At 47.1% G+C, this 25,013-nt stretch overlaps 1 protein-coding gene and 1 long non-coding RNA gene across 5 annotated transcripts in view; both read left to right on the forward strand.

Annotated features, from left to right (window-relative positions):
• The first annotated feature begins 8,164 nt into the window (after nt 1–8,164).
• Nucleotides 8,165–9,078, forward strand: LOC116967828. The gene is made up of 3 exons (XR_004410332.1): nt 8,165–8,220; nt 8,303–8,426; nt 8,878–9,078. It is a non-coding gene; the product is annotated as an uncharacterized LOC116967828 (long non-coding RNA).
• A 3,534-nt stretch (nt 9,079–12,612) lies between these two features.
• The window catches only part of sirt2 (sirtuin 2), a 28,292-nt gene continuing 15,891 nt past the window's right edge, over nt 12,613–25,013 (forward strand). Inside the window, exons 1-8 of one of the 4 annotated variants that reach the window (XM_033014280.1) lie at nt 12,613–12,741; nt 15,023–15,054; nt 15,814–15,862; nt 17,015–17,131; nt 18,080–18,121; nt 18,716–18,822; nt 20,057–20,113; nt 24,318–24,386. In XM_033014280.1, the coding sequence (XP_032870171.1) occupies nt 12,726–12,741; nt 15,023–15,054; nt 15,814–15,862; nt 17,015–17,131; nt 18,080–18,121; nt 18,716–18,822; nt 20,057–20,113; nt 24,318–24,386 (489 nt within the window). In that variant the 5' untranslated portion in view covers nt 12,613–12,725. Of the gene's footprint in view, nt 12,742–15,016; nt 15,055–15,813; nt 15,867–17,014; nt 17,132–18,079; nt 18,122–18,715; nt 18,823–20,056; nt 20,114–24,317; nt 24,387–25,013 lie in introns of all 4 variants that reach the window. The other 3 variants (XM_033014281.1, XM_033014283.1, XM_033014282.1) reach the window with 3 other exon arrangements.

Below are 25,013 nucleotides of genomic sequence, written 5' to 3' on the forward strand. Positions count from 1 at the left end.
TGGAATTCTCTGCCTCAGAGGGCGGCGGAGGCATGTTCTCTGGATGCTTTCAAGAGAGAGCTAGATAGGGCTCTTAAAAATGGCAGAGTCGGGGGATATGGGGGAGAAGGCAGGAACGGGGTACTGATTGGGGATGATCAGCCATGATCACATTGAATGGCAGTGCTGGCTCAAAGGGCCGAATGGCCTACTCCTGCACCTATTGTCTGTTGTCTATTCCCAATCTGACCTTTCTGACCTGGGCCTCCTCCATTGTCAGAGTGAGGCCCAGCGCAAATTGGAGGAACAGCATCTCATATTTCTCTTGGGCAGTTTACACCCCAGCGGTATGAACATTGACTTCTCTAACTTCAGATAGCCCTTGCTTTCTCTCTCCATCGCTTCCCCTTCCCAGTTAAAAGCATCTGTGACTCGTCTTGAAGATACCGCAGTGTGGGTGTGCCTTCAGTCCAACTATTTGTTCTCATAGTTACAATATCATTATACAATATACACTCCAAGTTCAAAAGTTTAGGCTCATCTATCAACACAACTCTCCTTCCAACCCTCCCTTATTATGTGTCTGTACATGTCATGGCTCGATTGTAATCATGTATTGTCTTTCCGCTGACTGGATAGCGCGCAACAAAAGCACCTCATTGTATCCCGGTACACATGACAATAAACTAAAACTGAATTACATAGAAACATAGACAATAGGTGCAGGAGAAGGCCATTCGGCCCTTCGAGCCTACACCGCCATTCAATATGATCATGGCTGATCATCCAACTCAGTATCCTGTACCTGCCTTCTCTCCATACCCCCTGATACCTTTAGCCACAAGGGCCACATCTAACTCCCTCTTAAATATAGCCAATGAACTGGCCTCAACTACCTTCTGTGGCAGAGAATTCCACAGATTCACCACTCTCTGTGTGAAAAATGTTTTTCTCATCTCGGTCCTATAAGATTTCCCCCTTATCCTTAAACTGTGACCACTTGTTCTCGACTTCCCAAACATCGGGAACAATCTTCCTGCATCTAGCCTGTCCAACATCTTAAGAATTTTGTAAGTTTCTATAAGATCCCCCCTCAATCTTCTAAATTCTAGAGAGTACAAGCCGCATCTATCCAGTCTTTTGAACCTTACCTCCTATCCCGGCCTCTACCAAAATACATCTGCACAGTTTGTCTCTGCCATTCCTGGTGGATCTGAGTTGCACATTCTCCCAACTCTGGATAAAGGAGTTTCTTCCCAACTCCCAATGGATTGTGTGCTGACCACCTTACATTGTTTGCCTCTGGTTCCATCCATCACCACAAATGGACACATTCTCTCTGTACTCACTTTATTCTTGTTTAGTTTAGAGATACAGCGTGGCAACGGGCCCTCCGGCCCACCGAGTCCGCACTGACCAGCGATCCCTGCACACTTACACTATCCTACACACACTACGGACAATTTACATCTCTTCCAAGCCAATTAACCTACAAACCTGCACGTCTTTGGAGTGTGGGAGGAAACTGAAGATCTAGCAGAAAACCCCATGCAGGCCACGGGGAGAACGTACAAACTCTGTACAGACAGCACCCGTGGTCAGGATTGAACCCAGGTCTCTGGCGCTGTGAGGCAGTAGCTAGAAACAGCTCCCACTGGGAGTCACCCAAACAGGAGAGGTTTCAAGATAGACTCAAAAAGCTGGAGTAACTCAGCAGGACAGGCAGCATCTCTGGAGAGAAGGAATGGGTGACGTTTTGGGTCGAGACCATTCTTCAGACTGGTTAGGGATAAGGGAAACGAGAGTTATAGACCTAAGATCCTATAGCGGAGCAAGATAGACCACTCCTTCTAAATGCAATGGGCTGAGATGTAGTATGCAACGGAGCGGAACGTGGGCCTTTATTTCATCCATTTCAGTAACCGGACCCGACCCGACTCGCAGTGTAATCAGCGTTGCGGGGGAATAGTTTGTGTTAATAAATTATAATTCTGAAAATGAGGAGAAGATTTTTCCCAAATAACTTTTATTTTTACGAGGATGTTTCCGTAACCGGCTTCCGTCTCCGCGCTAGTATCTTTGCTCCGCTACGGGATCTTTGGTGCGGAGACGGAAGCCGGTTACGGTAATGGGGCCGAAAATGACCCATGGATCTGCCCATGACCGTACTACGTCTTTTTAGTCGAGTGATCTATCTTGCTCGCTGTAGGATCTTTGATATAGACAATGATGTGGAGAGATAAAGAACAAAAGAAATGCAAAATGATAAATTAATAAAAGATATGCAAAAAAGTAACGATGATAAAAGAAACAGGGCATTGTTAGCTGTTTGTTGAGTGAAAACGAGAAGCTAGTGATACTTGGATGGAGGAGGGATAAAGAGTGTAAGAAAGACGGGCTAGCTGAGGAGAGAGAAATCAATATTCATTCCACTGGGCTGTAAGCTGCCCAAGCGAAATACGAGATGCTGTTCCTCCAATTTGTGATTAGCCGCACTCTGACAATGGAGGAGACCTAGGACAAATAGGTCTGTGTCGGAATGGGAAGGAGATTTAACGTTTCTCTAAACTAAACTAAAACTACAAACGATTACATCTCCTCTCCTGTTCATTATGTTTTTAGAAGTCTGAAGTTAGATATGAAGACAGACACAAAAACATGGAGTAGCTCAGTGGTACACAAAATTGCTGGAGAAACTCAGCGGGTGCAGCAGCATCTATGGAGCGAAGGAAATAGGCGACGTTTAGGCCCGAAACGTCGCCTATTTCCTTCGCTCCATAGATGCTGCTGCACCCGCTGAGTTTCTCCAGCAATTTTGTGTACCTTCGATCTTCCAGCATCTGCAGTTCCTTCTTGAACACGAGTAGCTCAGTGGGGCAGGCAGCATATCTGGAGAGGAGGAGTGGGTGACGTTTCATTTCAGACTGAAGAAGGGTCACAAGCCGAAACATCGTCCATTCCTTCTCTCCGGAGATGCTGCCTGACCCACTGAGTTACTCCAGCATTTTGTGTCTATCCTCGGTGTTAAACAGCATCTGTAGTTCTTCCCTGCGGGTTTCAAGATAATTGGCATGTGTCCAAGGCAAGATGACAAGACAAATATTTTCCTCCATTTAATGCATTGTCGGGAAGGGCTGCAGTTTCACTCCTCCAAAAGAATGCATTGTAAAGAACCCCACCCTTAAAACAGTAAAACAACCCCAAAATGTATTTTTAAATTGTTATTGAAATTAATCTGACATCAATGCCAACTAATAAAGCCACTGGCAGCAGCCTCTGTCATTTCTATATATTTTTTAAATTTTCAGTTAGTCCAATGTCTGTTTTGGGGGGAAACTTTAACTTTTCTATGTGGGGGAGGGGGGCAGGGTAAGGGGGAAACCGTTTCCCAGTCTCTTCCTGGCGGGGACGCGACTATTTCTCCGAGTCGCGTCCTCGCCCCCCACCTCGCGGCCTACCAGCTGGATCGGAGCGGCCTTTCCTGCCGGGGGACCGGGAACCGGACCGGGGCTGCTACAGCGGCGGCACAGCGCTGGAGCCACCGCGGAGCGGGCGATGCCTACCTGGGTCGCCGTTTGGAGCTCCGGAGCGTTGGGCCGCTGCTCCAACATCGTGGAGTCCTGGGGCGCCTTGCAGAGGGTCTACAGCAGCAGGTCTCCACCCGGCGCGGCCTACAGACTTTGGAAGCCGCCGACTCCGGTAGGACGGGGCCGACTCCGATAGGACGGGGCCGACTCTGGTGTCCACGCCGCTGAGGACGTCCCGCAGCCCCGACGTCGGACTTACAACACCCCGGCGAGCGGTCCTGGACATCGGGCCGCCCGTAGCTGCAACTGCGGAGGGCTTGGGGAGGCCCTGACCAAAGATCTTATAGCAGCTCCGCTATAGGGTCTTTGGCCCTGACCACGAGGAACAGTGGAGGAAGAGACTGACTTTGGTGCCTTCCCACACAGTGGGAAACTTTGATTCTGCTGTGTGGGGATGTTTTATGTTAAATTCTATAGTGTGTTGTGTTCTTTATTTTTATTGTATGGCTGTATGGGAATTTCATTTCACTGTGCCATCTGGCACATGTGACAATTAAATGTATCTTGAATCTTGAATAATATATCAGACCAGCTGACAAAAAGCTTAGTGTAAAGGCAAAGAGAAAAGTGCAGGAAGGAACTGCAGATGCTGGTTTAAACCGAAGATAGACACAAAAAGCTGGAGTAACTCAGCGGGTCAGGCAGCATCTGTGGAGAACATGGATAGGTGACGTTTCACAGAGTGCTGGAGTAACTCAGCGGGTCAGGCAGCATCTATGGCGCTAAGGAAATAGGCAACGTTTTGGGCCGAAACCCTTAAGGGTTTCGGCCCGAAACGTTGCCTATTTCCAGAAGGATTTCGGCCCGAAACGTTGCCTATTTCCTTAGCTCCATAGATGCTGCTGCACCATAACTCAGCGGGTCAGGCAGCATCTGTGGTGAACACGGATAGGTGACGTTTCACAGAGTGCTGGAGTAACTCAGCGAGTCAGGCAGCATCTGTGGAGAACATGGATAGGTGACGTTTCACAGAGTGCTGGAGTAACTCAGCGGGACAGGCAGCATCTGTGGAGAACATGGATAGGTGACGTTTCACAGAGTGCTGGAGTAACTCAGCGGGACAGGCAGCATCTGTGGAGAACATGGATAGGTGACGTTTCACAGAGTGCTGGAGTAACTCAGCGGGTCAGGCAGCATCTGTGGAGAACATGGATAGGTGACGTTTCTGGTCGAGTCTGGAATCGTCACCTATTCCTTTTCTCCAGAGTTGCTGTCTGACCCGCTGAGTTACTCCAGCGTTTTGTGTCTATCTTAGTGTGGGACGAATGGTGTGAGGAGATTCGGAGTGGGAAGTCCAGATTTCGGGGAGCAGGTAGTTTGAGATTACACAGAAGCAAAAATGGAGGACCAAAGGGATCTGAGAGAATTGTGGTTTGGGGGAGGTTATCAAGACAAGGAAAGGAAAGCCCAGGTAGATATATGTAAACAAGAATGAGAATGGAAAATTGCAAGGTGTTATCAAATCCCACAGCCCCCATTCGCTTATCAGCACTTTAGCACTCAAAGTGCTGGAGAAATTCAGCGGATCATAAGTGATAGGAGCAGAAATAGGCCATTCAGCCCATCAAGTCTACTCCGCCATTCAATCATGGCTGATCTATCTAATCCCATCTCCTGCTTCCTCCCCATTACCCCGACGTCCATACTAATCAAGAACCTATCTATCTCTGCCTTAAAAATTCCACAGATTCACCACCCTCTGACTAAAGAAATTCCTCATCATCTCCTTCCCAAACGAACTTTCTTTAATTCTGAGGCTATGACCTCTGTTCCTAGACTCTCCCCACTAGTGGAAACATCCTCCCCACATTCACTCTTTTCAGGTCAGGCAGCATCTCTGAAAAAAATGTATACGTAATCTTTCAAGTTGGGACCCTATCGTTTATCCATGTTGTCTGGAGATACTGCCTGACCCGCTGAGTTCCTCCAACACATTGTGTCTTGTTATTTTGTAAACCAGCATCTGCAGTTCTTTGTCAACGTGGATAGAAAAGGTTTAAAGTGACATGGGCCTGGTGTAGGTGGAATATCTTGGTCAGCTTGGACAAGATGAGCTGAAAGGCCTGTTTAGTTTAGTTTAATTTATTGTCGCATGTACCGAGGTACAGTACAGTGAAAAGATTTTTTGTTGCGTGCTAACCAGTCAGCAGAAAGAGAATACATGATTACAGTGACCTATTTACAGTGCATAGATACATGATAAGGAAATAACAATAGACAATAGGTGCAGGAGTAGAGGCCATTCGGCCCTTCGAGCCAGCACCGCCATACAATGTGATCATGGCTGATCATCCCTAATCAGTACCCCGTTCCTGCCTTCTCCCCATATCCCCTGACTCCGCTATCATTAAGAGCCCTACCTAGCCCTCTCTTGAAAGCATCCAGAGAATCTGCCTCCACCGCCCTCTGAGGCAGAGAATTCCACAGACTCACCATTCTCTGTGAGAATTCCACGGACTCACCACTCTCTGTGAGAATTCCACAGACTCACCACTCTCTGTGAGTTTAGTGGCTCACATGGATTTAGTTTGCACATTTAGTGCAAGGTAAAGCCAGCAAAGTCCAATCAAGGATAGACCCGAGGGTCACCAAAGATGTAGATAATAGTTCAGCACTGCTCTCTGGTTGTGGTAGGATGGTTCAGGTGCTGGATAACAGCTGGGAAGAAACTGTCTCCGTTTTCACACTTCTATACTTCGATACCGTGTTGTGTGACTTTGTGACTCTAACACATTAGCCTCCGTGTTCCACATGAAAAATCATAAGTAAATCCTCACAATATGTTTTAATTCTCACATTCCATGTGAGCTTTGCCTGCTATTGTAGTCTGGAAAATAATATCCACTCCCACACTGTGCTACATCAGTGTGTTTACAACTGAAAACCACCCTACGCTGAGAGGCTGACCAGAAGAAGATGTGTCATTGTGATTTCACTCGATGATTCAGGGTTATGTTGCCATGGTTTCCAATCGAGAACCTTCTCGTACCAGATGCTTGCCTACTATTTAGATGAGACCCCACTTCTAATTTCATATTCTTCTTCTCGATTTGGCAAGTGATACAAGGAAAGAATAAGGGGTAAGCCATTTAGAACGGAGACGAGGAAACACTTTTTCACACAGAGAGTCGCGGGTCCGTGGAATTCTCTGCCTCAGAGGGCAGTGGAGGCCGGTACTCTGGACGCTTTCAAGAGAGAGCTAGATAGGGCTCTTAAAGATAGCGGAGTCAGGGGATATGGGGAGAAGGCAGGAACGGGGTATTGATTGTGGATGATCAGCCATGATCACATTGAATGGCGGTGCTGGCTCGAATCTCTCAATCTCTTCCTTAAACATGTGCATTGACGTGGCCTCCACAGCCTTCTGTGGCAATAATGAATTAGGACAGATTTAGAGGGATATGGGTCAAACGCAGGCAGGTGGGACTAATAATAATAATAATAATGGATGGGATTTATATAGCGCCTTTCTAATACTCAAGGCGCTTTACATCGCATTATTCATTCACCCCTCAGTCACACTCGGTGGTGGTAAGCTACTTCTGTAGCCACAACTGCCCTGGGGCAGACTGACGGAAGCGTGGCTGCCAATCTGCGCCTACGGCCCCTCCGACCACCACCAATCACTCACACACATTCACACACAGGCAAAGGTGGGTGAAGTGTCTTGCCCAAGGACACAACGACAGTATGCACTCCAAGCGGGATTCGAACCGGCTACCTTCCGGTTGCCAGCCGAACACTTAGCCCATTGTGCCATCTGTCGTCCCAAACGACTAGTGTAAATGGGACATGTTACTCAGCATGGGAAAGTTGGGCCCAAGGCTCGATGACTCCAATACCCTCTGTAGGCTTCCCTTCAAGTCCATGACTTGGAAACATCTTACTTGTCCTTCATGTTTAAGAAAGAACTACAGATGCTGGAAAAATCGAAGGTAGACAAAAATGCTGGAGAAACTCAGCAGGTGAAACTCCAGCATTTATATCTTCCTTTACTTTTCCTTCATTGTCATTTGTTTAAATACTGTTCATTTTGCCACCAACAGCTCTGCAGGACCTCCTTCACCCGAAGAAAGGGAGCGGTTCATGACGGCTGGTCACCAACACCTTCCGAGGTTGTTTAGGTAAGGATGATAAACTCAAGTCTTGCCAGCGATGATTACATGCCCCAAAAACAAACATAACAAGAGGAAGTAGTAGTAGTAGTAGTAGTAGTGGGCCCTCCTTGGTCATGACTGACCATGGGTGTGATGCATCCTGGTCGAATGCAAGCTTGGGCGATGTCATATGGAGGACAGGCTGTTGCCCATGAAGCACGTCCCCGCTCTCCACATCGCTGATCGATCCAAAGGAACAGCAGGGCCGTTACAGTTTGGCACCAGCGCCGTCGCAGGAGCTGCCAGAGCGAGGTTGTAGACAACGACGAACTGCCTTACGGGCTCCGACTCCGGATTTTCTTGAGGTTTACTACTGGAGGCTTTTCCATATTGACTGGATATGGCCACAAGGCAGTGGAGGTTTTAAATCAGAGTTTTCCCTCTCCTAGATGGACTGCCTTCCCAGGCTGACGAGCCCCATCTGCCCGAGACTCGTGGGGCCGGGAGCGTCTACCTTCCCGTGCAGGTCTATAGCACCTGCCAACTGTCCCACAAGGGTAAGGCCAGGAACTATTCTCAAAATAATGTCATCAATTTTCATAAATTTAGGGTTTACTATGTTCGTTTTGTTCGTTGCAGCAGCCATGATCTCCACTTTGGTGATTGTTCTCATTATTCTCCTCATCCTGATCCGGTACATCATTGACAAATTGAAAAGTGCCTCCCATCCACACTCAATGCAGCGTATCGAACTGTATTCAAGGTAGGAACCTATTTTGATGACCACAGTCTGCCGATCAGAGGGTAGGGGAAGTTTTATTCCATGGGATCCAAACTAAATGAAATTGATATAAAATACTTCACCCAATCGGTACATAAATCCACAATTTAAAATGGTGGCACGGTGGTGGAGAGGTGTAGTTGCTGCCTCACAGCGCCAGAGACCCGGGTTCGATCCTGACCACGCTTGCTGTCCGTACGGAGTTTGTACGTTCGCCCTGTGACCCGCGTGGGCTTTATCCGGGTGCTCCGGTTTCCTCCCACACTCCAAAGACGTGCAGGTTTGTAGGTTAATTGGCTTTGTTAAAATTGTAAATTGTCCCTTATGTGTGCAGGATAGTGTTAGTGTGCGGGGATCGCTGGTCGACGTGTTTCTGTGCTGTTTCTCTAAACTAAACTAAAATATTAAAATATTTAATATTGAAATATAACAGCGGATTCAAAGAAAGAGAAGGTGGACAATCTTGCTCCTTATCTTCCCACAGGACAGATGTCTCAAACGAGGAAACAGTCCATTGAATCTCCCAGAAACAGGCCTCAAGGCAAGTAGATATCTTCTTGATAAATTTACCGTAAGACTTTTGATTTTCGAATCCCCCTTGCAATTGAGGACAACCTACCATTTACCTATGAAAATCTGCAAATGCTGGAAATACTTGGCAGGTCAGGCGGCATCTGTGGGAGGAAGATCAGAGCTCAGGTTTCAGGTTAAAGATCCTTTGTCAGAACTGGGTAGAAGAGAAAATAAATTAGCTAACCTCTGGGGGGGGAAGTCTAAGAAGTTTCTTCCCAGTTCTGCAAAAAAAAGATTGTTGACCAGAAACTGTTCCCCTTCTCAGGAAAGGTCTCGACCCGAAACATCACCCATTCCTTCTCTACAGATATGCTGCCTGTCCCGCTAAGTTTTCTGTGTCTATCTTCAGTTTAAACCAGCAGCTGCAGCTCTCCCGGCAGACCCATTGTCTCTGCTTGTTCGTGCCCCACCGAACTCATCTCCACATACCTTGACTCCATCCTATCCCCCTTGGTCAAATCCCTCCCCACCTATGTTCTAGACACCTCAGACACTCTCCGCCGCCTCCACGCATTCCACTCTCTGGGCCCTCACCCCCTCATCTTCACCATGGATGTCCGGTCACTCTACACCTCCATCCCCCACCAGGATGGCCTCAGAGCCCTCCGGTTCTTCCTCGACCAGAGGAGCAACCTATACCCAGCCACTGACACTCTCCTCCGCTTAGCGGAGTTGGTCCTCACCCTCAATAACTTTACATTTGACTCCTCCCATTTCCTCCAAACCCAAGGCGTAGCTATGGGCACACGCATGGGCCCCAGCTACGCCTGCCTCTTTGTCGGGTACGTTGAACAATCCTTGTTCAATGCGTACCAGGGCCCTATCCCCGACCTCTACCTCCGCTACATTGACGACTGCTTTGGTGCCACCTCCTGCACCCACACACAACTGACTGACTTCATCCACTTCACCACCAACTTCCATCCGGCACTCCAATACACCTGGACGATTTCAGACACTTCCCTACCATTCCTTGACCTCACCATCTCCATCGCAGGGGACAGACTCCTGACCGACATACATTATAAACCCACTGACTCACATGGCTATCTGGACTACACGTCTTCCCACCCTGCCCCCTGTAAAGACTCCATCCCCTACTCCCAATTCCTCCGCCTACGCCGCATCTGTTCCCAGGATGAGACATTTCATACTAGGGCATCGGAAATGTCCTCGTTCTTCAGGGAACGGGGATTCCCCTCCGCCACCATAGATGAGGCTCACACCAGGGTCTCATCCATACCCCGTACACTGCTCTCTCTCCCCATCCCCGCACACGCAACAAGGGCAGAGTCCCTCTGGTCCTCACCTTTCACCCCACCAGCCGGCAAATACAACACATAATCCTCCGCCATTTCCGCCACCTCCAACGTGACCCCACCACTCGCCACATCTTCCCATCTCCCCCCATGTCTGCCTTCCGCAAAGACCGCTCCCTCCGCAACTCCCTCGTCAATTCTTCACTTCCCTCCCGCACCACCCCCTCCCCGGGCACTTTCCGTTGCAACCGCAAGAAATGCAACACCTGTCCCTTCACCTCCCCCCTCGACTCCATTCAAGGTCCCAAGCAGTCGTTCCAGGTGCGACAAAGGTTCACCTGTATCTCCTCCAACCTCATCTACTGCATCCGCTGCTCTAGATGTCAGCTGATTTACATCGGTGAGACCAAGCGTAGGTTGGGCGACCGTTTCGCCGAACACCTCCGCTCAGTCCGTAATAACCTACCTGACCTCCCGGTGGCTCAGCACTTCAACTCCCCCTCCCATTCCCAATCCGACCTCTCTGTCCTGGGTCTCCTCCATTGCCAGAGTGAGCAACAGCGGAAATTGGAGGAACAGCACCTCATATTCCGTCTGGGGTCCTTGCGTCCCCTTGGCATCAACATTGAATTCTCCCAATTTGGCTAGCCCGTGCTGTCCCCTCCCCCCCTCCCCTTCCTTCACCCTCTAGCTGTCTCCTCCCATCCGCCCGCCCTCGGGCTCCTCCTCCTCCTCCCTTTGTCCTTCTTTCTTTCCCCACCCCCTATCAGTCTGAAGAAGGGTTTCGGCCCGAAACGTCGCCTATTTCCTTCGCTCCATAGATGCTGCTGCACCCGCTGAGTTCCTCCAGCAATTTTGTGTACCTTCGATATTCCAGCATCTGCAGTTCCCTTTTGAACACAGCTGCAGTTCCTTCCCACTCCAGCTTTTTGCGTCTATCTTCGGTTTAAAGTAGCAGCTGCAGTTCCTTCCTACTCAGCCCCCCTTCTCACAGATCTTTCCGTTGACTGGTTAGCACACAACAAAGGCTTTTCACTGTACCTCGGTACATGTGACAATAAACTAAAATCAACCATCTTCGTCTCTCCAACCCTCATATGATGTTCAAATGATGCCCAGCATTAGCTCGGAGATCAGCACTTCTGTGTAGGAAGGAACTTCCGGAGATAGACACAAAATGCTTGAGTAACTCAGCAGGGCAGGCAGTGTCCCTGGAGAGAAGGAATGGGTGACAATTCCGGTTGGGTCCTAGCCTGAAGAAGGCGCTTGACCCGAAATGTCACCCATTCCTTCTCTCCAGAGATGCTGCCTGTCCGCTGAGTTACTCCTGCATTTGCGATCTAACTCTTCTTCTGCCTTGGTATGTTTAGCCCTTGTGTTGAGTCTAAAATTGGGTCCAGAATTGGATCTAGAACTGGAATCTAGAATTGTATCTTGAATTGGATCTAGATTTGGATCTTGAATTTACCTATCTTGAGTCTTGAATTGGATTTTGAATTGCATAGAGAATTGGATCTTGAATCGGATCCAGAATTGGATCAGAATTGTCTTGAATTTGAATAGAATCTTGAATTGGATCTAGAATTGGATCTCGAATTGAGTCTAGAACTGTCTTGAATTTGAGTCTTGAATAGAATCTTGAATTAAATCTTGAATAGAATCTTGAATTGGATCTTGAATTGAATCTTGGTTTGAATCTTGAATAGAATCTTGAATTGGATCTTGAATTGAATCTAGAATTGGATCTAGAATTGTCTTGAATTTGAATAGAATCTTGAATTGGATCGTGAATTGGATCTTGAATTGGATCTTGAATAGAATCTTGAATTGGATCTTGAATAGAACCTTGAATTGGATCTAGAATTGGATCTTGAATTGGATCTTGAATTGAATCTTGGTTTGAATCTTGAATTGGATCTTGAATTGGATCCTGAATTGGATCTTGAATTGGATCTTGAATAGAATCTTGAATTGGATCTTGAATAGAATCTTGAATTGGATCTTGAATAGAACCTTGAATTGGATCTAGAATTGGATCTTGAATTGGATCTTGAATTGAATCTTGGTTTGAATCTTGAATTGGATCTTGAATTGGATCTTGAATTGGATCTTGAATAGAATATTGAATTGGATCTGGAATAGAATCTTGAATTGGATCTTGAATTGTATCTTGAATTGGATCTAGAATTGTCTTGAATTTGAGTCTTGAATACAATCTTGAATTGAATCTTGGATTAAATCTAGAATTGGATCTTGATTTGAATCTTGATTTGACCACAGACGAGTTGCCGGTGAAACACGGTTGGGCTCCACAACAGCCGAGCTCAAGGCGGAACCTTTCTTCACGTCCCCCGTTGCTCGGCCGGACAATATTTGCGGGGCCGGAGCGGAGGGACCGGGCTGGACCGGAGGCGGGGGCGGGGAGCGCTGGCGACAGAACATCGGCTCAATGTCGAGGCCGGAAGGTGAAGCGTGAGGGGGGGGGGGGCGGGGGGGGAGGGGCGACCGCCGTCCGCTCCGCTCCCCGTTGTTGCCGCCAAACGGCGCCGCCCCGCCCGGCCCGAGAATGGACGTCAAACGTCGCCGGAGCGGGGCCCCGCCGCGGTGACGTCACGTGACTGACACAGGGCCTGGCCAATGGGATGTCAGGGGGAGGGGTCTGTGTGTGGGCGGAGCCAATCAGCGCAGTGGAGGGGCGGGACTTCATTTAAAGGGACAGAGGGAGGGGTCTGTCCCTGAGTTAAAGTGTCTTGTGGCAACTCACAGTCTATCCCTACACCTTTAGTGTATAATCCCTCTCACAATCACACACACTCTGTCCCTTAGTTATAGTATCCTGTGGCAACTCACACTCACACCCAGAATATCCCTCCATCTCTAGTGTATAATCCCTCTCACAATCACACACACTCCATCCCTCCACTTCTACACTCCCCTGACAATAACTCCCACTCTGTCCCTGAGTTAAACTGTCCTGTAGCAACTCACAATCTCACCCAGAATATCCCTCCATCTCTACACTCCCCTGACAATAACACCCAACCTATCCCTCCATCTCTGCACTCCCCTGACAATAGCACCCACTCTGTCCCTGAGTTAAAGTGTCCTGTGGCAACTCACAGTCACACAAAGTCTATCCCTCCACCTCTAGTGTATAATCCCTCTCACAATCACACACACTCTGTCCCTGAGTTAAAGTGTCCTGTGGCAACTCACAGTCACACAAAGTCTATCCCTCCACCTCTAGTGTATAATCCCTCTCACAATCACACACACTCTGTCCCTCCATCTCTACACTCCCCTGACAATCACACCCACCCTGTCCCTGAGTTAAACTGTCCTGTGGCAACACGGTATTCAGTATTTACTTTAATGTCATTTTGTCAATGAGTACTTACACACACAGATGAAACGAAAACATTGTTTCTCAATCAGTTCCCAGTCAGTGCAGTTAATAAAAACAGAATAAATATATATGGCTTTAAAAATTAAAATTACCATATCGAAAATAGGCCTAATAATTGAAATAAAAACAGACATTCAGGCCGAACAGTGGCTTTGCTTTGACAGGCAAACTCCCAGTCTCACCCAGAATATCCCTCCATCTCTAGTGTATAATCCCTCTCACAATCACACACACTCTGTCCCTTCATCTCTACACTCCCTGTCAATCACACTCACTCTGTCCCTGAGTTAAACTGTCCTGTGACAACTCACAATAACACCCAGTCTAGGTAGAAGGTACAGGAGCCTAAAGACTGCAACGACCAGGTTCAGGAATAGCTACTTCCCCACAGCCATCAGGCTATTAAACTCGGCTCGGACAAAACTCTGAACATTAATAGCCCATTATCTGTTTATTAGCACTTTATCAGTTTATTTATTCATGTGGGTATATATTTATATAATGGTATATGGACACACTGATCTGTTCTGTTCTGTATTCATGCCTACTATGTTCTGTTGTGCTGAAGCAAAGCAAGAATGTTATTGTCCTATCAGCGACACATGACGATAAACGCTCTTGAATCTTGAATCTTGAATCACTCTGTTCCCTCATCTCTAGTGTATAATCCCCTCTCACAATCACACCCACACTGTCTGGTCCACCATCTACACACTTCCCCAACAATAACACTCACACTGTCCCTCTCTCAATAACACCCACCCTGTCCCGTAGTTATACTGTTCTGTGACAACTCACAATAACACACCCTGTGCTGGAGTAGCTGGGTTAGGTCAGGCGGCATCTCCAGAGGAAATGGATACAGTAGGTGACGATTTGGGTCGGGACCTATCTTCACACCAGCTTCTGCAATTCCTTTGTGTCTCCATTTAACAAATCTAATGTTGATGTGGTAAACCCTTCATTTCTGATTAAATTATCTTCAAATTTACCGGGAGGTCACGGTGGCGCAGTGGTAGAGTTGCTGCCTTACAACAAATGCAGCGCTGGAGACCCGGGTTCGATCCCGACTACAGGTGCTGTCTGTACGGAGTTTGTATGTTCTCCCCGTGACCTGCGTGGGTTTTCCCCGAGATCTTCGGTTTCCTTCCACACTCCAAAGACGTACTGGTTTTGTAGGTTAATTGGCTTGGTAGGTAAAAATTGTCCCTAGTGGGTGTAGGTTGGTGTTAATGTGCGGGGATCGCTGGTCGTGCAGGCCGAAGGGCCTGTTTCCGTGCTGTATCTCTAAAACTAAAAACTAAAACTAAATAAACATTTTTTTCCTTCATCAGCTTCAGATCCAAAGACTGGTACAGACTCTGAAAGTGAGGTAGGGAAATAATTTTACTAAATAATAAGAAAAAATGTGTTTGTTTGCCACTGGTAAATGTTACTATTATTCAAATGTAAACGTGTCTGCAGAATTATCCATATGATCTGGCATGATCAGGAAGATATGCATTATTGTTTTACTCACATTGTGAACCTAGGGTGAGGCCCACTTCATGCAAGATGTAGAAATCCATGGGTAGGGTTTGTGAGTCAGCTAACTCGAAGCATATTCCTCCCTTCACTAACTAGCCAGTCCAATCCCGTAAGAATTTTATATGTTTCTATAATATCCCTTTTCAGATTCAGATTCAACTTTAATTGTCATTGTCAGTGTACAGTACAGAGACAGCGAAATGCAGTTAGCATCTCCCTGGAAGAGCGACATAGAATATGATTTCAATAAATAAATCTATTTACAGGCATACAGTCATAGTGTTTTTTCGTGTGGGAGGAGTGTTCGGGGGGGGGGGGTGATTGGCAGTCACCGAGGTACAGTGTTGAGTAGTGTGACAGCCGCAGGGAAGAAGCTGTTCCTGGACCTGCTGGTCTGGCAACGGAGAGACCTGTAGCGCCTCCCGGATGGTAGGAGGGTAAACAGTCCATGGTTGGGGTGAGAGCAGTCCTTGGCGATGCTGAGCGCCCTTCGCAGGCAACGAAATTCCAGTGAATACAAACCTAGTCTATCTTAGTGGATCGACACAGGTGAGGCATTGTATCAAAAACTGAAAAAGGTTTTCTTTGTTTTATTTTATTTCAGAGCCCAGATTCCCAAGGGGAAGCAAGCGGGCAGTTAGATGTGTCTGAAAGTACGTACGTACAGCTTCTAACATTAATATTTTCTGTGAGGATTGTCCACATTTTATATGTTATTTCCCTTCCTACCTGTTATTCTCTTTGTCCAAATCCACTGGCTTAATCATAACTTTAAACCATTCACTTAAGTCTCTCTTCAACTTTTCCCCTCTGTTCCAAAAGATGCAAAACTTGCCTCTCCCACCGTAAAGCTAAGCTGAAGGTGGACACAAAAAGCTGGAGTAACTCAGCGGGACAGGCAGCATCTCTGGAGAGAAGGAATGGGTGACGTTTCAGGTCGAAACTCTTCCCAGTTCTCCGACCAGTCTGACTGTCCCTGATTACATATTATCTCTGTTTAAGAAAGAACTGCAGATGCTGGAAAAATCGAAGGTAGACAAAAATGCAGGAGAAACTCAGCGGGTGAGGCAGCATCTATGGAGGGAAGGCATAGGTGACGTTTCGGGTCGAAACCCTTCTTCTGGGCGGGTGGGGGGGGGAGATAAAAGTGGGCAGAGACAGTAGGACTTGTAGGAGAACTGGGAAGGGGGAGGGAGAAAGATTGCAGGAAGATTGCTCCCGATGTTGGGGAAGTCCAGGACAAGGGGTCACAGCTTAAGGATAAGGGGGAAATCCTTTAAAACCGAGATGAGAAGAACTTTTTTCACACAGAGAGTGGTGAATCTCTGGAACTCCCTGCCACAGAGGGTAGTCGAGGCCAGTTCATTGGCTATATTTAAGAGGGAGTTAGATGTGGCCCTTGTGGCTAAGGGGATCAGAGGGTATGGAGAGAAGGCAGGTACGGGATACTGAGTTGGATGATCAGCCATGATCATATTGAATGGCGGTGCAGGCTCGAAGGGCCGAATGGCCTACTCCTGCACCTAATTTCTATGTTTCTATGAAAGCAAGGGCTATCTGAAATTAGAGAACTCAATGTTCATACCGCTGGGGTGTAAACTACCCAAGTAAAATATGAGGTGCTGTTCTTCCAATTTGCGCTTGGCCTTACTCTGACAGTGGAGGAGGCCCATTCGGGACTTGACTTTGCTGTTCTTTTCCAAGCTGTATTGTTCAATTGACAAAAAAACCAGTAGGACAATGGTCAAATGGCCTCCTCTTGTATTGAGTCAGTGATCGTCTACTGTCTTGGCTTTCCTCCACAGTGGATTTCTTGAGGAACTTGCTGTCACGCTCCCTTGATCTGCAGCAGTCAGACGCTGGGCCGGTGCTGGAGAAACGGAGCCTCGAAGGGGTGGCCAAGTACATCCTCAACAAGAAATGTAAGTTGCTAATCGTTCAATACATACTGAAGCGCAGTGGACCACATCTTACATGCCAAGCCGTGACTTTAAGCTTGTATTTCCTGTTTGAGACTTTTACATTCAGCACTCTGACAAGTGTTAATGGGGAAATTAGAACAGTAACATCTCAAGTTCAAGTTCAAGTGAGTTCAAGTGAGTTTATTGTCATGTGTCCCTGATAGGACAATGAAATTCTTGCTTTGCTTCAGTACACAGAACATAGTAGGCATTTACTACAAAACAGATCAGTGTGTCCATATACCATAATATAAATATATACACACATGAATAATAAATATATACACACATGAATCTTGTATTGTATTGTATTGTATTGTATTCAAATTTATTGTCATTGTCTCAGTTAGAGACAACGAAATGAATTTCCCTTACAGGCAGTATCATAAAAATAAAAATAAATAAATAATAAATAATAAAACATATTAAAAATAAAATAGAATAAAAAAAAAAAAAAAGCACAAACACTGAAAGTCCACGACACAACATAACACAGTGGCACCAAGGAATCTTCATGTATTGATACCATATTATACGATACGATACAACTTTATTGATCCCAGGACGGAAATTGATCTGCCAACAATCATGAAGTCTCAGTCAAAGTCTACATATGTCAGAAGGAACTGCAGATGCTGGTGTAAACTAAAGATAGACACAAAAAATGTCAGGGGTTATGGGGAGAAGGCTGGTGAATGCAGTTGGGAGGGAGAGATAGATCAGCCTTGATTAAATAGTGGAGTAGACTTGATGTGCCAAATGGCCTAAATCTGCTCCCATCACTTATGAACTTATGAACATATTATGTAAAGGCCACGGAATGTGAGAAAAATAATATGCTGGGAAACTCATCTTTACTAAGAGATAATCCAATGTTGATTTATTTTCTCAAATGCATTTTTCTTTCAGGTGACAAGATAATATGCATGGTTGGAGCTGGCATATCAACGTGTAAGTGACTGATCTCCTGTTAACAATTCTTTTCACGGAGGGATTTATTCCCACACAGCAGTCCATGCTGAATACTCTGGCATATTCTACATCCTTGTCAGGATATCCTGAAGCACTTTACACACCATTAAGTGCTTAAACAGATGTATGTTAATGACAAAACTCCAAAGACATACAGTTTTGTAGGTTGCTGGAAGAAGTTAATTAGGTTAATGTAGGTTAATTGGCTTGGTGTAAATGTAAAATAGTTCCTAGTTTGTGTAGGATAGTGTTAATGTGCGGGGATCGCTGGTCGGTGCGGACTCGATGGGCCGAAGGGCCTGTTTTTGTGCTGTATCTCTAAACTAAACTAAACTGAGCTTACGTAGTGCAGGAAGGAAGGTTTAAATCGAAGATAGACACAAAATGCTGGAGTAACTCAGCGGGACAGGCAGCATCTCTGGAGAGAAGGAATGGGCGACGTTTCGGGTCGAGACCTTTCTTCAGACTGATGTCTAGGGGAGTGGGAGAAAATCATGTTACCATGAGGAAATTGTTGACATTTTGCCTACATCTTCCTAACTGCTACCTCTGTGACATCTATCCCCCAAACAGCGGCAGGAATCCCTGACTTCCGTAGTCCAGGAACTGGCCTCTACCACAACCTTCAGAAGTATGACTTGCCATATCCAGAATCCATTTTTGAGATGGGATTCTTCAAGGTAACTGGTGCTTTTTTTTTTCTTAAAACTCCCCCACACAGTTATGTTCTTTGACCTACGGACATATCTCCCAAGTTGTATTATTGATAGTTTATCCTATCTTTCTTTATTTATTTTTCCTATCTATAAATATAAATAAATAATTAGAGGCAATGTTAATAGGTAACCTATAAAGGAGGATCCCAGCTACTTTGGTAACTGGGTTCCTGGAAACCTGGATATTTAATATTTAACCGTTAAACAAAGTCTGTACGGGTTTGGATTATGATATGCAGATGCCTCTAATAAATATTTATTTAAAAAAAAACTCCCCCACACATGACAAACATGCACCATTCTCAGATTTGACCTGTGATTTGTAGCCTGGTCCCATGGAACGGCGCGTCTGCTCCGACGGTCAACAAGACCAAGGCTAAGGTAGACAAAAGTGCTGGAGAAACTCAGCGGGTGCAGCGGCATCCATGGAGCGAAGGAAATAGGCAACGTTTTGGGCCGAAACCCTTCTTCGGACGGATGGAGGGGGGGGGGGGGGGGCGGGGAGAAGAAAGGAAAAAGGAAGAGGAGTAGCCAGAGGGCTGAGGGAGAGCTGAGAGGGGGAGGAGACCGCAAGGGCTACCGGAAATTGGAGAATTCATTGTTTATGCCACTAGGGTGCAGACTGCCCAAGCGGAATATGAGGCGCTGTTCCTCCAATTTCCGGTGGTGCTCACTCTGGCCATGGAGGAGGCCCAGGACAGAGAGGTCGGATTCGGAATGGGAAGGGGAGTTGAAGTGCTGAGCCACCGACCGGGAAATCAGGTTGGTTAAGGCGGACCGAGCGGAGGTGTTCGGCGAAACGATCGCCAAGCCTACGCTTGGTCTCAGTGAGGCTAATCTGATTTTGGTTCTCAGCGCTGCCTTCCTGCCTCTTCCTCTTCACTGCCTCCCGCATAGATAGACATTTCTTCTGTAAGCATGCATGTGTAGAGCGCAGGAACAACCTGGCGCGGGATAGTTTGTAACATTGTCGGTGCCCTTTGTGTGGCGACTCTTTGCATACCTTGAGGAGATTTCGCAGTGGAGTAGACAAAGCGTTTAAGTAGGAACTGCAGATGCTGGAAAATCGAAGGTAGACAAAAGTGCTGGAGAAACTCAGAGGGTGCTTAGTTACTCCAGCACTTTGTGTCCTTTTGGGTTATTAAGTGTGCTTGAACGACATCATTAACAATATTGACATTCTTTTATTAAATTTCAGCAAAATCCGGAGCCTTTTTTTGCGCTGGCAAAAGAACTGTACCCAGGACAGTTTAAGGTAAGAGATGAAGCAATGAAGTGCAAATGTTTATTTCACTCCAGCTCCTGTATTGAAGGCAGGCAGAACATAATGTTGCTTCTGATCAGCGTCGGGGACTCGCTGTTGTTCTCGGTGCCAGTTCGGTTTCGCTGGCGTCTCAAACTCAAGACACAATGTATTCAAATCCCACACCAGAATCCCTGCAAAATGCAGGAGTGATGAGGGACATTACGATGGGTGGCACGGTGGTGCAGCGGTAGAGTTGCTGCCTCACAGCGCCAGAGTCCCCGGTTCGATCCCAACCACGGGTGCTGTCCGTACGGAGTTTGTGCGTTCTCCCCGTGACCTGCGGTGGTTTTCTCCAAAATTAGATTAGATTAGATTAGATAGCCTTTATTGTCATTCGGACCGAAGTCTGAACGAAATTGAAGCAGTCATACATACAATACAATACAATAAAAAACAACAATAAACACATATTAACATCCACCACAGTGAGTCCACCCAACATCTCCTCACTGTGATGGAGGCAAAAGTCTTAGGTCTCCAGTCTCTTCCCTCCTCTTCTCCTTCTGCGCTGAGGCGATACCCCCCGGGCGATGTTACAACTGTCCCGCGGCTCAAACACCGCGGCCCGGGGTGGTCGAAGCTGCCGCTCACCAGTACTGCTGACGCAGCCGCTGGCCCGCGGCCGAACCCCGGACTCAGGCCACCGCCGCCAGAACACCGTGCAAGCCACCGGAGCATTGTTCCAGCCCTTTGGAACGATCTTTGGTTTTGTGCAGGTTTGTAGGTTAATTGGATTGGTGTAAATGTAAATTGTCCCTAGTGTGTGTGTAGGATAGTCTCAATGTGCGGGATCGCTGGTTGGTGCGGACTCGGTGGGCCGAAGGGCCTGTGATCGCGTTGTATCTCTAAACTATAAACTAAAAATGACTGAGGGCTGCGTGGTCTATGGTTCAGGCTGTCTCTCTGGGGGGTGTGGGGGTGGGGGGGGGGATGAGGGTAATGCAGAGGTTCCGCACATCGATAGCTTTACCAACCTGGAGGAAGATGGATACTTCAGATACCAACACCTCTGCAGAGCTCCCCCTGGAGTCAGGCTCGTCAACTAACACATCAACTCACACAGAGGGTGGTGGGTGGATGGAACAAGCTGCCAGAGGAGGTAGTTGAGGCAGGGACGATCCCAACGTTTAAGAAGCAGTTATGAATAAGGGGTAAGCCATTTAGAACGGAGACGAGGAAACACTTTCTCACACAGAGAGTTGTGAGTCTGTGGAATTCTCCGCCTCAGAGGGCAGTGGAGGCTGGTTCTCTGGATACTTTCAAGAGAGAGCTAGATAGGGCTGTTAAAGATAGCGGAGTCAGGAGATATGGGGAGGAACTGGGTACTGATTGGGGATGATCAGCTATGATCACATTGAATGGCGGTGCTGGCTCGAAGGGCCAAATGGCCTACTCCTGCACCTATTGTCTATTGCCTATTGTCTATGGGTACATGGATAGGACAGGTTTGGAGGGATATGGACTAAACACAGGCAGATGGGACTAGCACCCTTCCGCCAAAGAAGAGGCTGCACTCAGGGAGCTACACAACATGATCAATGAGCATGAAAACAAATATCCTGATGCTGCTTTTATTATTCTGGGAGACTTTAATCATTGCAACCTCAAGAAAAACATACCAAAACTGGATCAGTTTGTGACTTTCCCAACTAGAGGAAATAAGATACTGGACCACTGCTACAGTAATATCAAAAATGCTTTTATAGCTGAACCAATGCCCCACTTCGGCAAGTCTGACCACCTGGCAATTCGGCTCAAGCCCACCTACACCAAGAGGCTTAAGGCACAGCCAGTCACAGTCAGAACTGTTAACACCTGGACGGACAGTGCACAGGCTAGCCTGCAGGGATGTTTAGAGGCTACAGACTGGAACATCTTTAAGGTGGCCACAGATGACATTCATGAATACACAGAGGCTGTGAGTGACTACATCAGCTGGTGCACATCTATATGTGCCCCTCCCAGAACTGTGCGTGTGTTTCCAAACCAGAAACCTTGGTTCAATGGAAACATAAAACAGAAGATCAGGAAAAGGCAGGAAGCTTTTAAGTCAGGAGATCAAAGGGAGTACAAGAAAGCCCGGTACGAGCTACAGAAGTCCATCAGAGCTGCAAAGAGGGCTTATTCCCAAAAACTTGAAAGCTTTTACCTAAGTAACAACACACGCAGTATGTGGCAGGGAATCCAAGCAGTCACAAACTACAAGAAAACAGTACCAACCACAGACCCCCAGGATGTCACCCTCCCAGACAGCCTTAATACCTTCTACACCAGGTTTGACAGACTGAACACAGACACCCCCTCAAAAGCCCCATGCAACCCCACGGACACTGTTTTTCAGGTGACACCCATACAGGTCCTGAAAGCTCTGAGGCAGGTGAACCCCCACAAGGCTGTGGGACCAGATGGTGTCCCTCCTAAAGTTCTGAAGGCCTGTGCAGAACAACTCACGGGAGTGTATGTAGACATCTTCAATCTGTCTTTAAACCAAGCAGTGGTCCCCCGTATTTTTAAATATTCCACCATTGTACCAGTTCCCAAAAACCCAAACCCATCCACCCTGAATGACTTCAGGCCAGTGGCACTCACGCCAGTTGCCATGAAGTGTCTAGAAAAACTGGTTCTCACACATATCAATCACATGGTCCCGGGCACGATCGACCCCCTACAGTTCGCCTACCGCCCCAACCGCTCAGTGGACGACGCAGTGGCCATTGCTTTACACCACATCCTGCAACACCTGGACAGCAGAGGAACATACGCCAGAACGCTGTTCCTGGATTATAGCTCGGCCTTTAACAACATTCGCCCGGGCAGGCTGACTGAGAAGCTGACAGACCTCGGCGTCCCGACTCCCACCTGCAACTGGATCTTGGATTTCCTGACTGAAAGACCACAGGTGGTGAGGATGGGAAGGAGGGTGTCTGCAGAGCTCACCGTCAGCACAGGATCACCACAAGGCTGCTGTCTCAGTCCCAAACTTTTCACCCTGTACACACACGACTGTGTCTCCACCCAGGAAAATACCATCATTATTAAGTATGCGGATGATACCACCATCCTGGGCCTCATCAAGGGGGGGGACGAGTCGGGCTACAGGAGTCTGGTGAACGACATTCTTGCCTATGGTGAGGTGTACGACCTAAGCCTCAACACAGACAAGACAAGAGAAATAATAATGGACCAGAAAAAATCCACCCCCCCCTGCAGCCCCTCATCATCAAGGGGACTGTGGTGGAGAGGGCTGACAGTTACAGATACCTGGGATTACAAGTAACATCAGATCTGAACTGGACTTTGAACACTGCAGCCACAGTGAAAAAGGCCCAGCAGAGACTGTACTTCATCAGGCTGCTCAGAAAAGCTGGTCTGCACTGTCGCCCTCTCACCCAGGTCTACAAAGGACTGATAGAGAGCATCCTCACCACAGGCATCACGGTGTGGTATGGAAACACCACACAGACAGAGAGGAAGGCTCTGCAAAGAGTCATAAAGACTGCAGAGAGGATTATCAGAACTGAACTCCCCTCCATGGACACAATCTACACACAGCGCTGTCAAAAAAGAGCAGAGAGAATCATCAGAGACACACTACATCCAGCTCACTCCCTGCTCAAACACAAAAACTGCACATACAACCTCAGGCACAGACGAGCGGACAGTATCGCCACAAATAGAACACGCTTTTTTAAGAGCTTCTTCCCTGCAACAGTGAGACTCTTGGCCAAAACAAAACAAAATGAACTGATGTCCTGATATAGGGTTTGTGCAAGTTACAATGCTCTCACTTTCCCCTTTGTATAGGGTTTTAGGCATTTTATTTTTTTATTTCTGGAGTGGTATGTGTTTTTTATGGATTATGGGTCTTCTGTGTGTCTTTTTAATTTTTAATTTTTAATTTTAATTTTTAATTTGACTTGACTTGACTCTCTGAATAGCCGCACAAGAGTTCCTATGTGTGTAAGCACAAATGGCAAATAAAGTTTTTGACCTTGACCTTTGAGCATAGCTGGGACATGCTGACTGGTGTGGGCAAGTTGGGCCGATGGGCCTGTTTCCACATTGTATCATTCTTTGACTCTATGACTTAAGTTTTGACTGCTATTTAACTGCTATTCTATTTCCATTAAATAATAATATATCCCCCTTACAGCCCACGGTCTGCCACTACTTCATACGGATGCTGAGGGACAAGGGGTTGCTGTTACGTTGTTACACACAGGTAAACTCTGCCGTTATCTATTTTCACCATTCCCATTTTACTGCTTACTCATGTACCTGCCCCCTTCCCCGTAAACCCACTCCCCCAGCCCAAAGTCTGTTTATGTTCTTATAACAGCCACTTTAAGTGGAGGACCAAGGAACTGCAGGTGCTGGAATCTTGAGCAAAACACAAAGTGCTGGAGTAATCCTGTGGCTCAAACAGCATCTGTGGAGGGAATGAATGAATTCGGTCTGAAGAAGGGTCCCGGTCCGAACGATCGCCATCCGTTCCCTCCGCAGATGCTGCCTGACTCGCTGAATTGTATGGGCCCGTCCCACTTAGGTGATTTTTTGGGTGACTGCCACAGAATTTTTAGCATGTTGAAAAATTATTGGCGACAATTTTTGCTTTCGTAGGTTGACGTAGGTGTTGCCGTAGGTTGTCGCCAGGTGTTGCAGGTGAATTCCATTAAAACTAGTCCCTGGCAGTCGCCTAAAGAGTCGCCTATGTGGGACAGGCCCCATTACTCCAGCACTTTTGAGTTTTGCTACCACTTTAAGTCGAGGACACTATGCTATGGCTGCCATCCAGTGGCCCAGCAAGGAACTGCAGCCTTCTTTTCAATGATAATGGCATGCAAACCTC

The sequence above is a fragment of the Amblyraja radiata genome, chromosome 41 (assembly GCF_010909765.2).
Source record: "Amblyraja radiata isolate CabotCenter1 chromosome 41, sAmbRad1.1.pri, whole genome shotgun sequence".
Classification (NCBI taxonomy): domain Eukaryota; kingdom Metazoa; phylum Chordata; class Chondrichthyes; order Rajiformes; family Rajidae; genus Amblyraja; species Amblyraja radiata.